Consider the following 14,591-nt stretch of genomic DNA (forward strand, 5'->3'; position numbering starts at 1 on the left):
GTACAAAATATCTTGCTTACATCAATATAGAGTCAATTAAAGTACCTAACATCTATCTAGCATCAATTAAAGTTCCTAACATCTAGCCAACATCCTCTAGTGTACCTAACATCTAACTTACATCAACCTAGCATCAATTAAAGTGCCTAACATCTAGCTAACATCAACTAAAGTACCTATTATCTAGCCAACATTATCTAGTGTACCTAACATCTAACTTACATCAACCTAGCATCAATTAAAGTGCCTAACATCTAGCTAACATCAACTAAAGTACCTATTATCTAGCCAACATTATCTAGTGTACCTAACATCTAGCTTAAATCAACCTGCATCAATTAAAGTGCCTAACATCTGGTCAACATCGTCTAGAGTGCCTAACATCTAGCTTCCATCAACCTAGCATCAACTAAAGTGCCTAACATCTAGCTAACATCAACTACAGTACATAACATCTAGCTTACATCAACCTAGTATCAACTAGAGTACTTAACATCTAGCTAACATCAACTACAAGTGGATTTGGGTCCAAGGTTAATCCAAGGTTAATGTACAATAACAGATTGTAGCCCAACTCTTGTCATGTACAATTTATCAGCTCCCACATACCTCTGAAAACCCTTTCAGTGTCAGTGACACTTCTAAACTGAGAGCGGCCCACCATCTGACAGACCACTTATGAGGATCTAGAAGATGGCTAACCCAAACTGTGCATCAACAGATGGACCACAGTCTCTAACTTTTCTCCAGCAAACAGGAGTTTGTAATCCAGTAGCTGGTGGGTGTAAACCGTGACTGGATGGTGGGGTGGGTTCAGCAGCTAATTTGGTGTGACAGTCATTTCATTAAAGCAGTTTCAGTCAGACTGCTGGCAAAGGCGGTGACAGCATGTCAGCTTGCGACAGCAAACTAGTGTCAAAACAACAATGGCCACTGTCAGTATCCAAGCAACTGGCAACGTCTTTCAGCAGAAGTGGCCACTGCTGAAGTGCAAAGCGTGGGAGCATCAAACACAAAAAGAAAAAAACAAAAAAGAATACTGATAAAAAGTAGATAAAGACATCTGACTATATCTGAGTATTATACAGTATAACTACAATATCATGTGTTGCTGGCAGATCAAAACCCTCATAACTTTTTATCTTAGCATTTGTTGACCAGTAAAAAAAAGGACATTAGTAGAACATTTTACTTTACTTTACTTACTTTATATTAACACTAATCTTGTTACACTAACAGACAGTAATGCATAAATCAAGAAATAAATACATACATTTCATTAAAAAATGAAAATGCTTTAATTTATAGTTTATATATTATATATATATTTATGTATTATATATAATATTTTATATAATATATAATTATATACATTAATCAATTAATATTAATTATATATATTATCTATAATTATATATTATAGATAATATATCATTTATATATTAATTTAATTCGGTTTTGTGACATCAGTCATAAAAAAGCTCTTTACAAATTTACAAATACATTTAATTTTCTTTTTAATGCCATAAACTAGCATTCATGTCTTTAAGTGCAACAATGTCCAAAAGATAAATTTTTACATCTAAATATTAAAATAAACATTGGGTATTATTTCATTAGGAGAGATATAATCATCATTTATCTTAAACTGGTATCATTTTCATTAGTTTTATAAAGATGACAGAAAAGTTTGACCTGAATTTATTTATAGAAAACGTCCAACAGGTCAAAACAACAACAAAAATAGTGCTATTAATAATTTTACATGAAATAAATAACACTGTAAAAAAATATATAGTGTATTGAAAATGAATGACGTGCTGATGGTTGATTTTATGATTTTGTATTTATATAATATTGTTTTTTGTAGGATTATAAAGAAATATGTAAAGGACATATTTATGGTACAGTTTAGTTAAAACATAAAATGTAAAAAAAAAAAGAAAAAAAAGAAAAGAAAAACCAAACAAACAACAACAAAAACCTCACAAATAATTCACAAAGTTTGTGGCCCCTTATATTTTCTTTACCAGAGGAGTATAAGGAGTTATGAGCTATAAAATAAGCGGGGTTATGGAATAACTGAATTGTGAGTATTTTATAAACTGGTTTATATTTACTTTATTAGATGCACATATTTCACGTTTTTTCAAAATACAGAGCTCTCTGCTGAGCACAAGCCAAAGCCAAGTTGACTCTTGATTTGTACCTAAATTGGAAGACGTTCTTCATGGCAGCAGGCGCTTCTTACTCTGTACGCTTCACTCACTCACGACAGACACCACCTTCAGTGCAAAAAATATCTCTTTTATTATTTATGATAGCATCGTTACACAAACAGACAACATGGACAGTTTAACACTCCTTAACGTTGCCTACTGAAAAGTTAACTTTGGCAAAAAAAGAAGAAAGAAATAATAAAATTAAATAAAAATTTGCAGCAAAGTAACAGAAACACAGATCAATCAAAGAGGGACCCGTGGGGAGGTGGAAAGTACCGGAAGCTTGCAGGCCGCACAATAAACCACATTTACAGAGGAGCTGGGAAGAGAACTACCTATTCACAATTAGCAAGAGAGAAAGAAACGGAGAATGCAGCATGTCCATCATTAATATTTTCTTTAATCAAACATTTCAAAGCTTGAGCTCAACACCCCCCCCCCACACACACACACACTTCAGTTTAGGAGAGGGGGTGCAACTCTCAAGATGAGAAATAAAGTATAGTACACGTATTTATGAAGGTATGTTTAGAATGAGCGCAAGTGAATACATAGATCTTTTTCCACTCGCATGGGATTGGGAATACTATGGGGAACGGTGGCGGAGAAAAAGCAAAAAGAAGCTTCATCTGCATCCACGGGAGCTGAAAAGTGTGCGTCGACTTAGTTTCACAGAGCTGACGGAGTTAAAAAATGTACAACATATTAGAATAAATGTACAGCCGACACTCTTAAAAACAGAGGTGCTTCAAATGGTGCTTTAAGCCATGCCACAGACGAAGAACCACTTTTCAAAATAGTTCATTTCTAATACCCTGTTTGGTAGGCGAATTACCCAACCTGGTGAAAATCATGTGAAATCCTCCCATGAGTAGCAATACCCCCAAAACTAGGAGGCAAAAGACTAGCACGTCTCCTTCTACACAATCTGTGAAACTGCCACTTATGCAGCATCGCTAGGTAGCCGATGTGCTCGGAGGAGAGCGCGGCTCTCCAGCTCCGACACAACAGCTATCAGAGGCCTGTGCTGACCAACATCACAGTAGGAGGGATGTGGGGACGACGTGCCATCAACTCATCCTGAGAGAGCAAGCCCAATTGTGTTCTCTCAGGCTCCGGCTCCTGATGGCAAGCAACGTGACCCAGGATTCGAACCAGCGATCCTTGGATCATAGTGGCAGTGCCTTAGTCCACTGGTCCACTCGTAGCCAAGAAGAGCCAGTTTTGGTAGCGAAGAGCCTTTTAAAGGTTCATGAAATAGTTCTCTACCAATTTAAAGGTTCTTCACACTCACAGATCTCTATTACAAACATGGTTCTTCTGTGGCATCGCTCCAAGAACCCTTGAAGCACCGTTTGTATATTTTTAAGGGTGTGTGAGAAGGGATCGATTTATGAACAAACACAAATGCAGCAAGGTGTGCACTCATTACAATTCTGTACAAGTAACTGGTAGCCTAGCGAAAAACTACCAATTCCCTCTCTCTAGCACATTGGCACTAACGTGATGCGGAGACTGGGCAAACTGGACTTTAAGTGCAATCAGGGTTCATGCACGTGGGAAGTCCTGTGCTTGTAATTTTCATATTCAAAACAATCAATTTGTTCAAGATATATTTGGTAAGAACGCGGAACCATCGCATTAATCAATCTTTCAGTTTGATTACAATCTGATTGAATCTCCAACCAACTTCCTAACTAATTTACAACTGCATCATTGCTTCATCCATGACAAAAACAATGGGAAGTTTAACGGTCGAACCCAAAAAAGGAGACATTAAGCTCATTCCAAATCCAAGCATTTGCCTTTGGCAACGGTCTAGCAACCTGTTTTGTATCTTTCAGTGTCGGTTCGCTCAGCTGAAATTTTAAAATGAAAGAAAAGAATAATAACAATAATAATAATAATAATAATAATAATAATGATGATGATTTTTCCCAACTGTCTGAATTCATTTCAGGGCCCAGTTCCTCTACAACCTGAGGAACGAGGCTTACTAGGACTAATATAAAGTGCGATTGCTATGAGCAAAAACAGGCCAAACGAATAAACACAAAACAATAAATTTCAAGCATATCTGCATTATTTACAACAAAAAATTACACTTAAGTACAGAGATGGTTACGCCACTGAACCATTTTTGAAAAGGAGCACATTCTGTGAACGGCCTAATGATGAACGTCATCCGTTTCTAAATTACATGCAATAACACGGGCCTATTAACGGTGGTGCTAATACGGTGCTGGATATGTATCTGCGGGGGTTGGGAGGGATGGGGAGGGGCATAATAAATAAACCTACTGTATCAGTTTTTGGCTATTTTAGGCCACTGATCACTTTGGGGTTGTTGGGGTGTAACGGTAGGTGTGCATGTAGATGTTACGGTATAGATGTCACAATTGGGCGCAAGTGAAGTTTACTTGACAAACACTGATGGATGTAATGTGGAACCAAACTTCACTAGCACGAGTTCCACCCGGAAACCTTGAGCTGTAAGCCCGATAACAAGTAAAGTGTGGATTTCTTTGGCATTGTGGGTATTGTAGTGAATTTACGAATATCGCTAGAGTAACTGTGGTTTTGTTGTCTCTGCCCTCTGCAAGTGGTCTCTTATTTCAACTGATGAAATCACGGTGGATCAGACGAAGACAGTGTATATTGGTGTTGTTGGACAGTTGTAGGGTGTGGGTGTGTGTGTGTGTGTGTGTGTGTGTGTGTGTGTGTGTATGGAAACACATCAATATGCGAACATGTACATTTTACTACTTAACACACCTCAGGGGGGCTGTACAGCATTAGGTGGAACAGACTGGACCACGGCTGTCAAAATCATGAAAAGTGGTGGTTTCGTTGGACCAAACCATGAGGCCCAAACTGCGTCTTGAACCGAACCGTGACTTCTCTGTACCAGGTAATGCTTCATTTATGACCACAGAACAGAGTATTTCAGATTAAGAAATGATCATGAGACCCATGGATACGTACTACTATATGTGCTACTACACCAATTGTGACTGTGGTCAAATCTTCGTCTGGATGTCCATTCTAGCGAGCACATTTAAATGAATGTACAATGTCATGCTCGCTTCTAAACTAATTTGATTATGAAATTAGAAACTGAATTACCAGCAAACTCTTTTACATGTTGCTGCTAGGAGAGACGTTCCAAGCGTCCAATCCAAGCGATATCAACTGACCCAGAGTGCTGATCTGAACAGGTTTCTACTGATTCAATTTCTGTGATGCAAACAAGATTCCTTCTGTGCGGCTAGCTTACAGGTGCCTCCAAACTCCAGTCCTGAAGATTGACTCATTCCGTGTGCAAAAACATCCCTCTGATTTAAGAAATTGTGGGGAATCTAATCAAATTTAGAACTGATTAGTCTTTAATCCTCAAGTCTGCTTCTGCTTTATCCAGCCTGCTGGATAGAACTGATTTGAATCAAACTTGGGTTCGCTTAGCTAGACAACCCTATTCTATATCATTCTCCCAAACAACAGAGAGAACTGGTGTATTTTAATAGTGTGATTTAGGCACCAGGGTGCAGTTCACCATTTTTGCATAATTTGTGTTGGACATAAATTCTTAATTTCAGTTATTTAGAAAGATTAAGAATATTCATTCATGTCCTTTTAACAGAAAAGCTTCTTTCCAATGCAAGCTAAATGAGACAGGGGCACGTAAGGCGTTGATGAGCTAATGCTTGTGTGTGCAGGCTTTTTTTGTTATTCACAATCAATTATGCACAAGAAGAACCATGAATGACTTTACCACCAGAGGAGAAGAAGATGACCACTGTTCCAGAACCCTTTACCGATGCTACACATGGATTTGAAAATAGCTTTGAAATAGAGTGACAGTAGGTTTGTTTCTACACATGGCTTCCAGCAACAGCGAGAGTGAACCTCGACTTGGACTAAAGTGGCAATTTCTCCACAGACAGATCTTTCTTTTCCACATATCAAATTGTCTGTAAAACATCCAGCCATATCGCTCTGTGGATTTAGTGCCGGATTGCTAAAGACTTCCTAACGGAGCTACATTTGTTTCAATTGCAGCGATTAAATGTCAACTTCGACAAAACGATCTAAACTGCAAAGGAAAACGGGAAAGCTTTTAGCTGATCAACTTAATAAATATGGAAATTCTAACTCGTAGCTTACAATTTCTTAGCTTGAGCACTATTTACTGTCCTGAATATCCGGCTGTACATATTGGCAGAGGACCACTGCATCCAACATGCCGGGCAAGCTAGCCCTGGTTTGAATCAACCCTTAAGGTTTCCAATTTGACCACGTTAGGGATAACTGCCTACGCCATCTAAAAGTAGAACTAGTACACATACATCAACACGCTGTGTATGTCTGGGAACACCTGCTTCCAATTTTCAAACTGCTCAACCCCCAATCAGGAATGGCTGAAAGTGGCCATTTCATCAACACGTCCACTAAAATCCGTGGCTGTGTCTCTGTTAACCATCTTGGAACTAATAATCCCCACGCACCTGCAACTGCCTTTCAGACATTCCTGATTGGGACGTTTCTCTTCATTCTATAAAGCTTACGTCAATGGTGTGACATCCACGGATATGACATACGTGAATTAACAAACCACAGACACTCACATGGTTGCACCCCTCCACAGCAACTCAAGGTGGAGACAGCACAACGTAGAGGTGACGACATAAGCTATGGGGGGGTGACGGCGAGTTTTGTTTTTTTTCGTTTTTTTTCCATGTTCTCGTTCACTTTAGGTCGTCTTGACCAGGTCGTAGACGTGAATGTGGAAGTCGTCGTCGTATTTGATGTAGTAGACGGAGGGCTTGGCGGGGACTTGGTAGATGACTAGCCCGGTTCTCTTCACTCCTTTGTCAGTAACATATTCCACCTGCTTGCCTACAAGGCTCTCCGTCTCCTCGCCGGGCTTCCGGTCAGCAGGCAGCAGATGCTTGTTCTCTGGGGAGCAAAAAAGGATGGAGAGGGGTTTACTTTGTTCTTACTTGATCATACAGCGTGCTGTCATGCAATCATAATTTCATTTGTTAAAGATGAATGTGCGACGGACACCAGCTTGGGAGGGGGAGAGCTAACACAGGCTTCCACAACATACAGATAATTAACACATCGATTCTAAACTGCTGCTCAAGCGAGATCTCAGAAGTTCAACTAATGAAGGCCATAAACCATAAAGTAATGAGTGATAACTTTTTTTTTTTCAATTCAACTGTCATTACACTAATATAGGGTTGCACAGTACAACCACAACACTGTTAGGCTGCAGTGCAGAAGGCATAGGTGATACAATAGTGCAAAGACAACAGACAAGACACACGACAGGCTGCACAGACAATAACTACAAAATATACAAATGTGTGCACGAAGGCTGGGTGATTAGGGTCCAAACAGAATGGAATTAATATGCATTACGGCGATGTGTTGTGCTTGTAAACAGAAGAGTGTATGCTGCGGTAGACCAGTGTAGTATTATAGCAGCCTCACATATGTAAACAACTGTACAGTGAAGGAGTACGTATAGCAGCTAGTGTTCAGATAAAGAGAAGAGTACAAAGCTTATGTACAGAGAGGGAGTCTCAAGTGCAAAGTGCATACAATCCCTGAGCTGGTGGAGGTCAGTATGGGTATGATGAGTGAACTGGAGGGATCAGAGTAATCAGTAGCAGTCTGTGTGTGTGTGTGTGTGTTTTCAGGTTGGTGTTGCTGGTACCTGTTTAACAGCACACAGGAAGTGGATTTCTGCATAATTCAATGGTTAAGATATTAACTAAGTTGTTCAGAGTGGTTTGGTGTGAAAGGCTCTGTTTGGTATAAACCTGCACAATCACATTCATTCACAATGCTGGTGAGGGGAACCAGACATCCATGTTAAGCCTCACAGAAAGTTAGCACACAAAACTCGTTGGAATGAATTTGAGGTTTTGGATGTACTAGATCAGAACAGCTATTTGAGAAATAACAATTATAATTATTATTAAATTAAATAATTTTAAAATACTGTCCTCATTTGGAAATACCATCAGCATTTTAAAATACTGTGGTATACAGTATTACCGCCCAAACCTAAAAGGGGGGCATTACTTTTCCTCATGGGTGATATGGGTATTGATAGTTTATAATTTTACATGGAATGATCATTCAAAGATGCACTTGTGTGTCTTCATCAGATTAGCTGGATTATCTGAAACATCTCTGAAAATTTGGCGAATCTTCAGCAAAAATACAAGATAAAAAGATAATGATATTTACCATTAGTGTTGGACACAGATGAAATTTGGCCTCCGCCTTTAACTCATCCGTGCAATAAACACACACACACACACACACACACTGGCAGTGAGCACATGTGTCTAGAGCGGTGGGCAGCCATCTTTGCTCCGCCCAGGGAGCAGGAAGAGGGAAGAATGCGATCCTCAACAGCGGTCCAACAGTGGCAGCTTGCCAAGCCCGGGTATCAAACCCACAACCCTGTCACCAATAGCCTGGTGCTCTAACTGCTGAAACACCACTGACCCATTTACTGTTTTCTGTATTGCTAAATTGCGATGATACTCTGGCCAACAGATGCTTTGAGGATCTACCACTTGGCCTGGCAAAAACTGCATTCTCTCTACATTCACTGACCTGTGTATACGATTCTAAATGTAGTGAAAGTCTGAATTGGAGTGGTGTCAGCAAGCACCAGCAACAGCAGCATCATGTTATCGTTTTCAAAATGTCTGTTTTGTTCTGTCCAAATCTGTTAATCATTATTATCTGGCAGGCTTTGCTCCAGCAGCAATATCCTTACCAATCCAGTTATAGATGGAGCTTTCTGTGGCACCAGTGTAGTAGCGTAATGCATATCTTCCACAGGGCTGTAACCATATCTTTCGATTTCTAAATTGGATTCACAAAACTCTCAAACAACTCTATGCCTGAATAAAGGACTACGCTGTCTAGTGATTCCCATGCCAACGCTGGGCTATACTGAGATCTACTGAAATAACACACCGCCTCGCTATTCCTGAAAAAGGCTACACGAAACCGAGACACGCTGTGCTTTAAGAATCACGTCCTGGAGAGGACCTTATTCAGCCATCTGCAAGTGGCAGAGCCAAGGAATTATTCACAAAAGGGCTTTCTAAGGGTGACCGAGCACTCTGGACAAAACCCTTGTTAAAATACAATCAGCTCGCACAATTATTTTAAGAAGCAGAGATGAGGAAGTGAAAGTGTTTACTTTTTCACAAGAGAAAATAACAAGGGGGAAAAAACCTAAAGTGCTGAATTTGCTTTGTTTCACATTTCATACAATTTTCTTCATTTTCAGTACAATTTTACATCTTTATTTACATTTGGCTACTTATGTGAAGTGAATTTTTAATTTCAGTAAATTACTGAAGTGACATTACTATGGCACATTATTTTAGAAGCTCTGTTGGCTCTGGACTTTAGCAAAGAGTTAATCCTAAAGTGAATCATTCCAGAATTACTGCCAGGAAGAAAGAGTATACATTTCATAAGTGAAAGTAACAACAACAAAGAAATCGCACTGATAGTAATGGCATACAAACAAGAAAACAGTCCCAGTAGCACTGGCAGGCAAAGCAAGTTACAGTAATGATGGAATCACAGGTCAAGGTAAGGCCAACAATCGCTCACCTGCTTCTGGTAAAATGCGAAGATCGCCATCCTTGTAGTCGTCCCATAGCTGGTACATGTACAGCACTGGGTCTTTCTCATATGTGATATAATACCAGTTAGTCATGATGGGGGCGCGGGAGAGCACCATCCCTCTCCACTCGTTTTTCTCCCCGTCCTCTTTCTCAAAGAGATGCTCCACTGCCTTCCCCACCAGCTCCTCTGCGTCGTGCGGTACCTTGATCTTGTTGTTCACTGCAAAAAAGCAGAAGTGATCTTATTAGGAATTTCGCTCACTGCCTGAAAGGGTTTTAAGCAGGGATCTTTTACCAAGGTAGGAATCTACAAGATTAAGTCTGCAATAGGCATGTACTTAACACTCTCTATAATGGGTATATTTATATTAACCAAGCCCTCTCAGCAGGTTTACAACAAAACCAATGAACCATCGCTTTGATGAAGTGAATTATGCAAAAATATGATCTGATGCATTTCTGTAAACGACCACCAGGCTCTGAATCTCGGAGGAAGGAAAAGCGTTTGTTTAATTGGTAAGGTGGGAAATTGTGAATTTGTGAAAATCCAACATGGTCCAGTGTCTTGTTTTAAGGAGTGAAATGCAAAATAAAGGGAAATTTCCAAAAGCAAGTGGCCACTCGAGCAACAGACTCTGGGGACTCTGTGGCCAAAATATTTCAAAAGTTAGGGCTGGCATCCCACACACACCCACCCACGCCCACAAAGCTAACTTTTGAACCACATCTGCCTCTCTGGTGACCAAGGTCGTACCTGGCGCCACTGCAACTTTTAATGCCTGCGCAGTGTCATCAGTCCCATGTGAATTTTGCACACTACATTAGCAGTATTACATCAACAGTATATGCTAAAAAGCCTATATATTATCCCATCCGTGCTACACCTGTGAGCCCTTTCAGCTGCTTCAGCTTCAGCAACACCCATCTCTACTGGTGTAATACATTTTCTAAATCTGAGTCACTGTACGAAACGAGTGCCATTTATTAGAGAAGATGCATTATACACACACACACACAAAAATAAAAAGTGCCAACGTATTTCCAAAGCTAAAAGCTATTAAACTTGAATGTTCTTGTAATGTAAACATGATTAATGATAAAATACTATTTCCTAAAGAGTAACATACTATTTTATATACTATCTTTTTTCATTAATACATAGTCATTTCAAATGTCTGTTGACTAACATGACATTTGCATGACATTTTATAAAATATCATCAAATAAATATTTGGTGAAATAAATATTATTTTGAGAATTATGTGTGTGTCCCTGTACCTTATTTCATTTAAAAAGTCTCATGATTTTTATGCATCCCTCACTCCCTCACAACTTTTAATGTCACTTCACAAAGCGGCATCATCTGACCATTCTGAGCAGCGAAGAACAAAAAAAGCAAAGTTCTGACATAGTTTTACTCAACCCAATCACCAGTCACGTAAAACAGATTAACAGGTCAAAGTGTTTTTATTGCAGTGTTTTTCCCACTGCTAATGCAAAGATGGTGATATTTCAAACTGATTGTCATGAATGCTAGGTCAGGACCTTGACCACATGAAAAACTTGTCTAAATAAAAGAATAATATTAATAAGGATTTTTATGCCTGATGTGGGAAAATATGTTTTCTGGAGGGTAAGCAAAAACATTTGAAAATTGTGGAAATGGGACAAGACTCACATTCAATGGCACTGCCATCGCTTTAAATCAGTACTGGTATCGGTCACAAACCTTTCATATCAGTCAGATCCTGTTTGTAACAAAGGTTTTCTAAACATAGGCTTAAGTACAGTTGAAAGACTGCATGCAATGTACCGAACCAGTTATCCAACCAGAACTGCAGATATCATAAAAGACAACTTTACTTCTGTGTCTAAAGTTAAAAACACCACCACGTTCTGCATCCCCTGCACTGTGAGGACTAAGCTGACTTCCTGTTTACACTTCATTGGCTTCCTGTTTAGACCCAAGAGTACTCACCCACTTTCTCGGTGAGAACCTGCAGGTTGGACACCCTCTCGTCTTTGAACAGCTCGATGCCGTAGACGCAGTCGAAGCCGTCGTACTTCACCATGTAGAGCGAGGAGTTGACGCTGAGTCGGTCCAGCACCGTGCCCTTCCACTTAGTGAGCGCTCCTTTCTCCCTCCAGCTGTGCTGTATCCTCTTGCCCAGCAGGTTGTTGGGGTCAAGGGTGAGTGTGTCACTCAGCTCCCCACTGCTGCGTTTCCTACAGGAGCAAAAACAAGAGGAAAATGGACAATAAGCCTCATGTTTTGCAGTAGGACCTGTAATACAGTGATGGTACAGGACACCTCAGTATTAGTAGTAGTTTTTATGTACAATGTCCCTTTAAAAAAAAGATCAGTACTGTGTGAAAGAGTACTGTAAGTATCAATGCTGCACAATATTAGTTAGAATGATATTGGTCCTTACTAAGCCGGTGTGAGGCTGTAAAAAGCGAATTAGACTCGATACGATATACAAATGCGTGCAGTGGGCATCCTGGCCAATCACAGAAGCTCTGTGGGTGTTTGGATGAGTCAAGGTACTAGTGATCAGGCTTTCTGATAAGATGCTGGAGAAGAACATGTGACCTGCCCTTATCAAAATCTGCTCCTCCTTTTCAGGTGTGTAAAGGTCAGTATGACCAGGATTGGCCTGGTTGGCCATGCTGCTTTCTGACATTTATATATAGACAGACAAAAGTATTGGGACACCTGTTCATTCCAAACTGTCTCTACTGTCCAGGGAAGGCTACTAGATGGTGTGGTCAGGGCACTGGATGATCACCACCCCACCTAATCCCTAACTCATCCATTAAAAGTATTGGATGGAGCACCATCATTCCGGAGAACACAGTTCCACTGCTCCACAGCTCAATGGTGGTGGGGGGCTTTATACCCCTCTAGCTCACAGCTGACATTAGGCATGCTGTCAGTATGGTTATGTTTATGTAAATGCTCCATAGAGTCCTATTCTATTGGCAGTACTTCTTGGATACGTTTCTATCACGACTTAATTCTCAAAATTCTTCAAATCTTAAAAGTATGGCACTTCTCAAAAGTATGTTCACTTAAACTTCACAGTTAATAAAAGTATGAAAAGGATATTTAATAAAACAACAAACATTAAAAACAACCCCACAACCCCACCTCTCATATATAGTTGTTGAGTCTGGCGTGTTAAACGGACACCTTGCGCAACACAGCCTGACCTGTGCCTAAAGGCAACGTTAAAGCTCACTTATCTAACACTGGAAATCTCAGTCCACTTACCTGCCCCTTTTCTTGGACATGTTTCCAATTCAACAACGGCTGCTGGCAAAGTGTCAGAAAACAGAAATACAGAATTAACCATGTGAACGACAAGAGGGGGGAGCCATGCTATACAATCACAAGCACACTTGTAAAGAGGAGGAGGAGGAGGAGGGGGGCTTTATATTTGTGTCAGACACGTGATTCTGACAGGAGTGAGTAGGGCCAGGACAGTGGTTCCTAACTCTGGTCCTGGAGGATCCCCTGCTTTAACAAACTGCTTTCAACTCAGGAAGAGCCTGATAATGAGCTGATTAGCTGGATCAGGTGTGTTGGGAGCAGGGAGTCCTCCAGGCCCAGGGTTGGGAGCCACTGCACTCGAGCTTTTTTTTTTTTTGTTGTACCATGATCTTTTGGTCAGTGATAACGAGATATGCTTGATAAGCCTGGGGCTGTTAAACTGAGATCTTCAGGACACTAAATTCCTCTTGTTGTCATCTGATGCTCTCTGCTGCTCTGGCTGAAGCTGCTGCGTGAACTGCAGCGCCGGATGTCAACAACATCGCCCATATTGCATAATCAGCTCCATAAAACTAATCCGGCGCTGCATGGATGAAGTGTTTCAACTGTAATCTGAACCAGAGATGTTCTCAGTGTGCGAGGAGACCAATAACACGGTTTAACGGCACATGACAAGTGCGAATACTGCGGCACAAGGAAGGACCTGGCTGGGTTCAATATAGCTAGTTGGTTACTTCGCCTATTTTCCACTGCAGCCACAACAAAGCTCGCTCGTAGCCTCTCATGTCCCAAAGCTGGAGCGCTGCTAACGCCACCGTTCCTATAAACCACGAATAATATAACTACTTCTCTTTCCAAGCACCAGAGTATGGCAAAATTGAGCAGAATAGCGAGCGAGCTAGCTAGCTAACTAACTATCGCCACTAACGTCACTAAAACCCCTCCGGCCGTTAAGCGACTAACACTGCTGCTAGCTGTGCTCGCTAACGCTAGCTAATCATTGTCTTTGCGGTAACCTGCGCAACAGGCAAAAACACCTCTATTTCTTTTCTTTCTTTACATATTTGCCTGCCAAAGATGCGCACAAGCTTTCCCGGTGGTTACTTTTAAAATATAAAAATTACCTGGCCTCTATTTTCATGTCTACGACGGACTTCCCTCTGCAGAGAATCGTCTACCTCATATACTGGTCCTAGTCGCGACGTCAAGGAGGCGCCAGTCATTGCGGGCCAAAAAAACTCCAGGAACCAGAATGCAGCGGCCAAGAAATGTAGGACGAACGCGTGGTGTTGTCTTCGCGAGGGGTTATGGGAAATGGAGTTGTTCGCTTCCAGGTTGACTTTCTTTTCTGTGAACTTGGAAAATGAGTCGTGCATTCCTTCACTTACAGCCTGGAAGTGACAGTGAGGCCAGATTCTCAAC

At 40.6% G+C, this 14,591-nt stretch overlaps 1 protein-coding gene across 2 annotated transcripts; it reads right to left on the reverse strand.

Moving 5' to 3' along the window:
• Window positions 1-2,286: 2,286 nt before the first annotated feature.
• On the reverse strand, window positions 2,287-14,389 carry LOC140545699 (spindlin-W). 2 transcript variants are annotated; one of them, XM_072668632.1, is made up of 5 exons: window positions 14,294-14,389; window positions 13,170-13,211; window positions 11,874-12,121; window positions 9,882-10,115; window positions 2,287-7,178 (listed from the first exon to the last, which is right to left on the reverse strand). In XM_072668632.1, the coding sequence occupies exons 2-5, from the start codon at window positions 13,187-13,189 to the stop codon at window positions 6,973-6,975; spliced, it is 708 nt and encodes a 235-aa protein (XP_072524733.1). In that variant the 5' UTR covers window positions 13,190-13,211; window positions 14,294-14,389; the 3' UTR covers window positions 2,287-6,972. The 2 variants fall into 2 exon arrangements, with proteins under 2 accessions (XP_072524733.1, XP_072524734.1); XM_072668633.1 differs by having other exon boundaries at window positions 13,170-13,208; window positions 14,294-14,384.
• Window positions 14,390-14,591: the final 202 nt, after the last annotated feature.

This window comes from Salminus brasiliensis, chromosome 23 (assembly GCF_030463535.1).
Source record: "Salminus brasiliensis chromosome 23, fSalBra1.hap2, whole genome shotgun sequence".
NCBI lineage: Eukaryota > Metazoa > Chordata > Actinopteri > Characiformes > Bryconidae > Salminus > Salminus brasiliensis.

Bases quoted from the DNA above. Each gene is read 5' to 3' on its own strand.
- LOC140545699 (XM_072668632.1), bottom strand. From the start codon at position 13,189: ATGTCCAAGAAAAGGGGCAG. The intron at 12,122-13,169 runs GTAAGTGGACTG...TTGCTCCTGTAG, and splicing joins ATGTCCAAGAAAAGGGGCAG to GAAACGCAGCAGTGGGGAGC. The intron at 10,116-11,873 runs GTGAGTACTCTT...GCTTTTTTGCAG, and splicing joins GGTTCTCACCGAGAAAGTGG to TGAACAACAAGATCAAGGTA.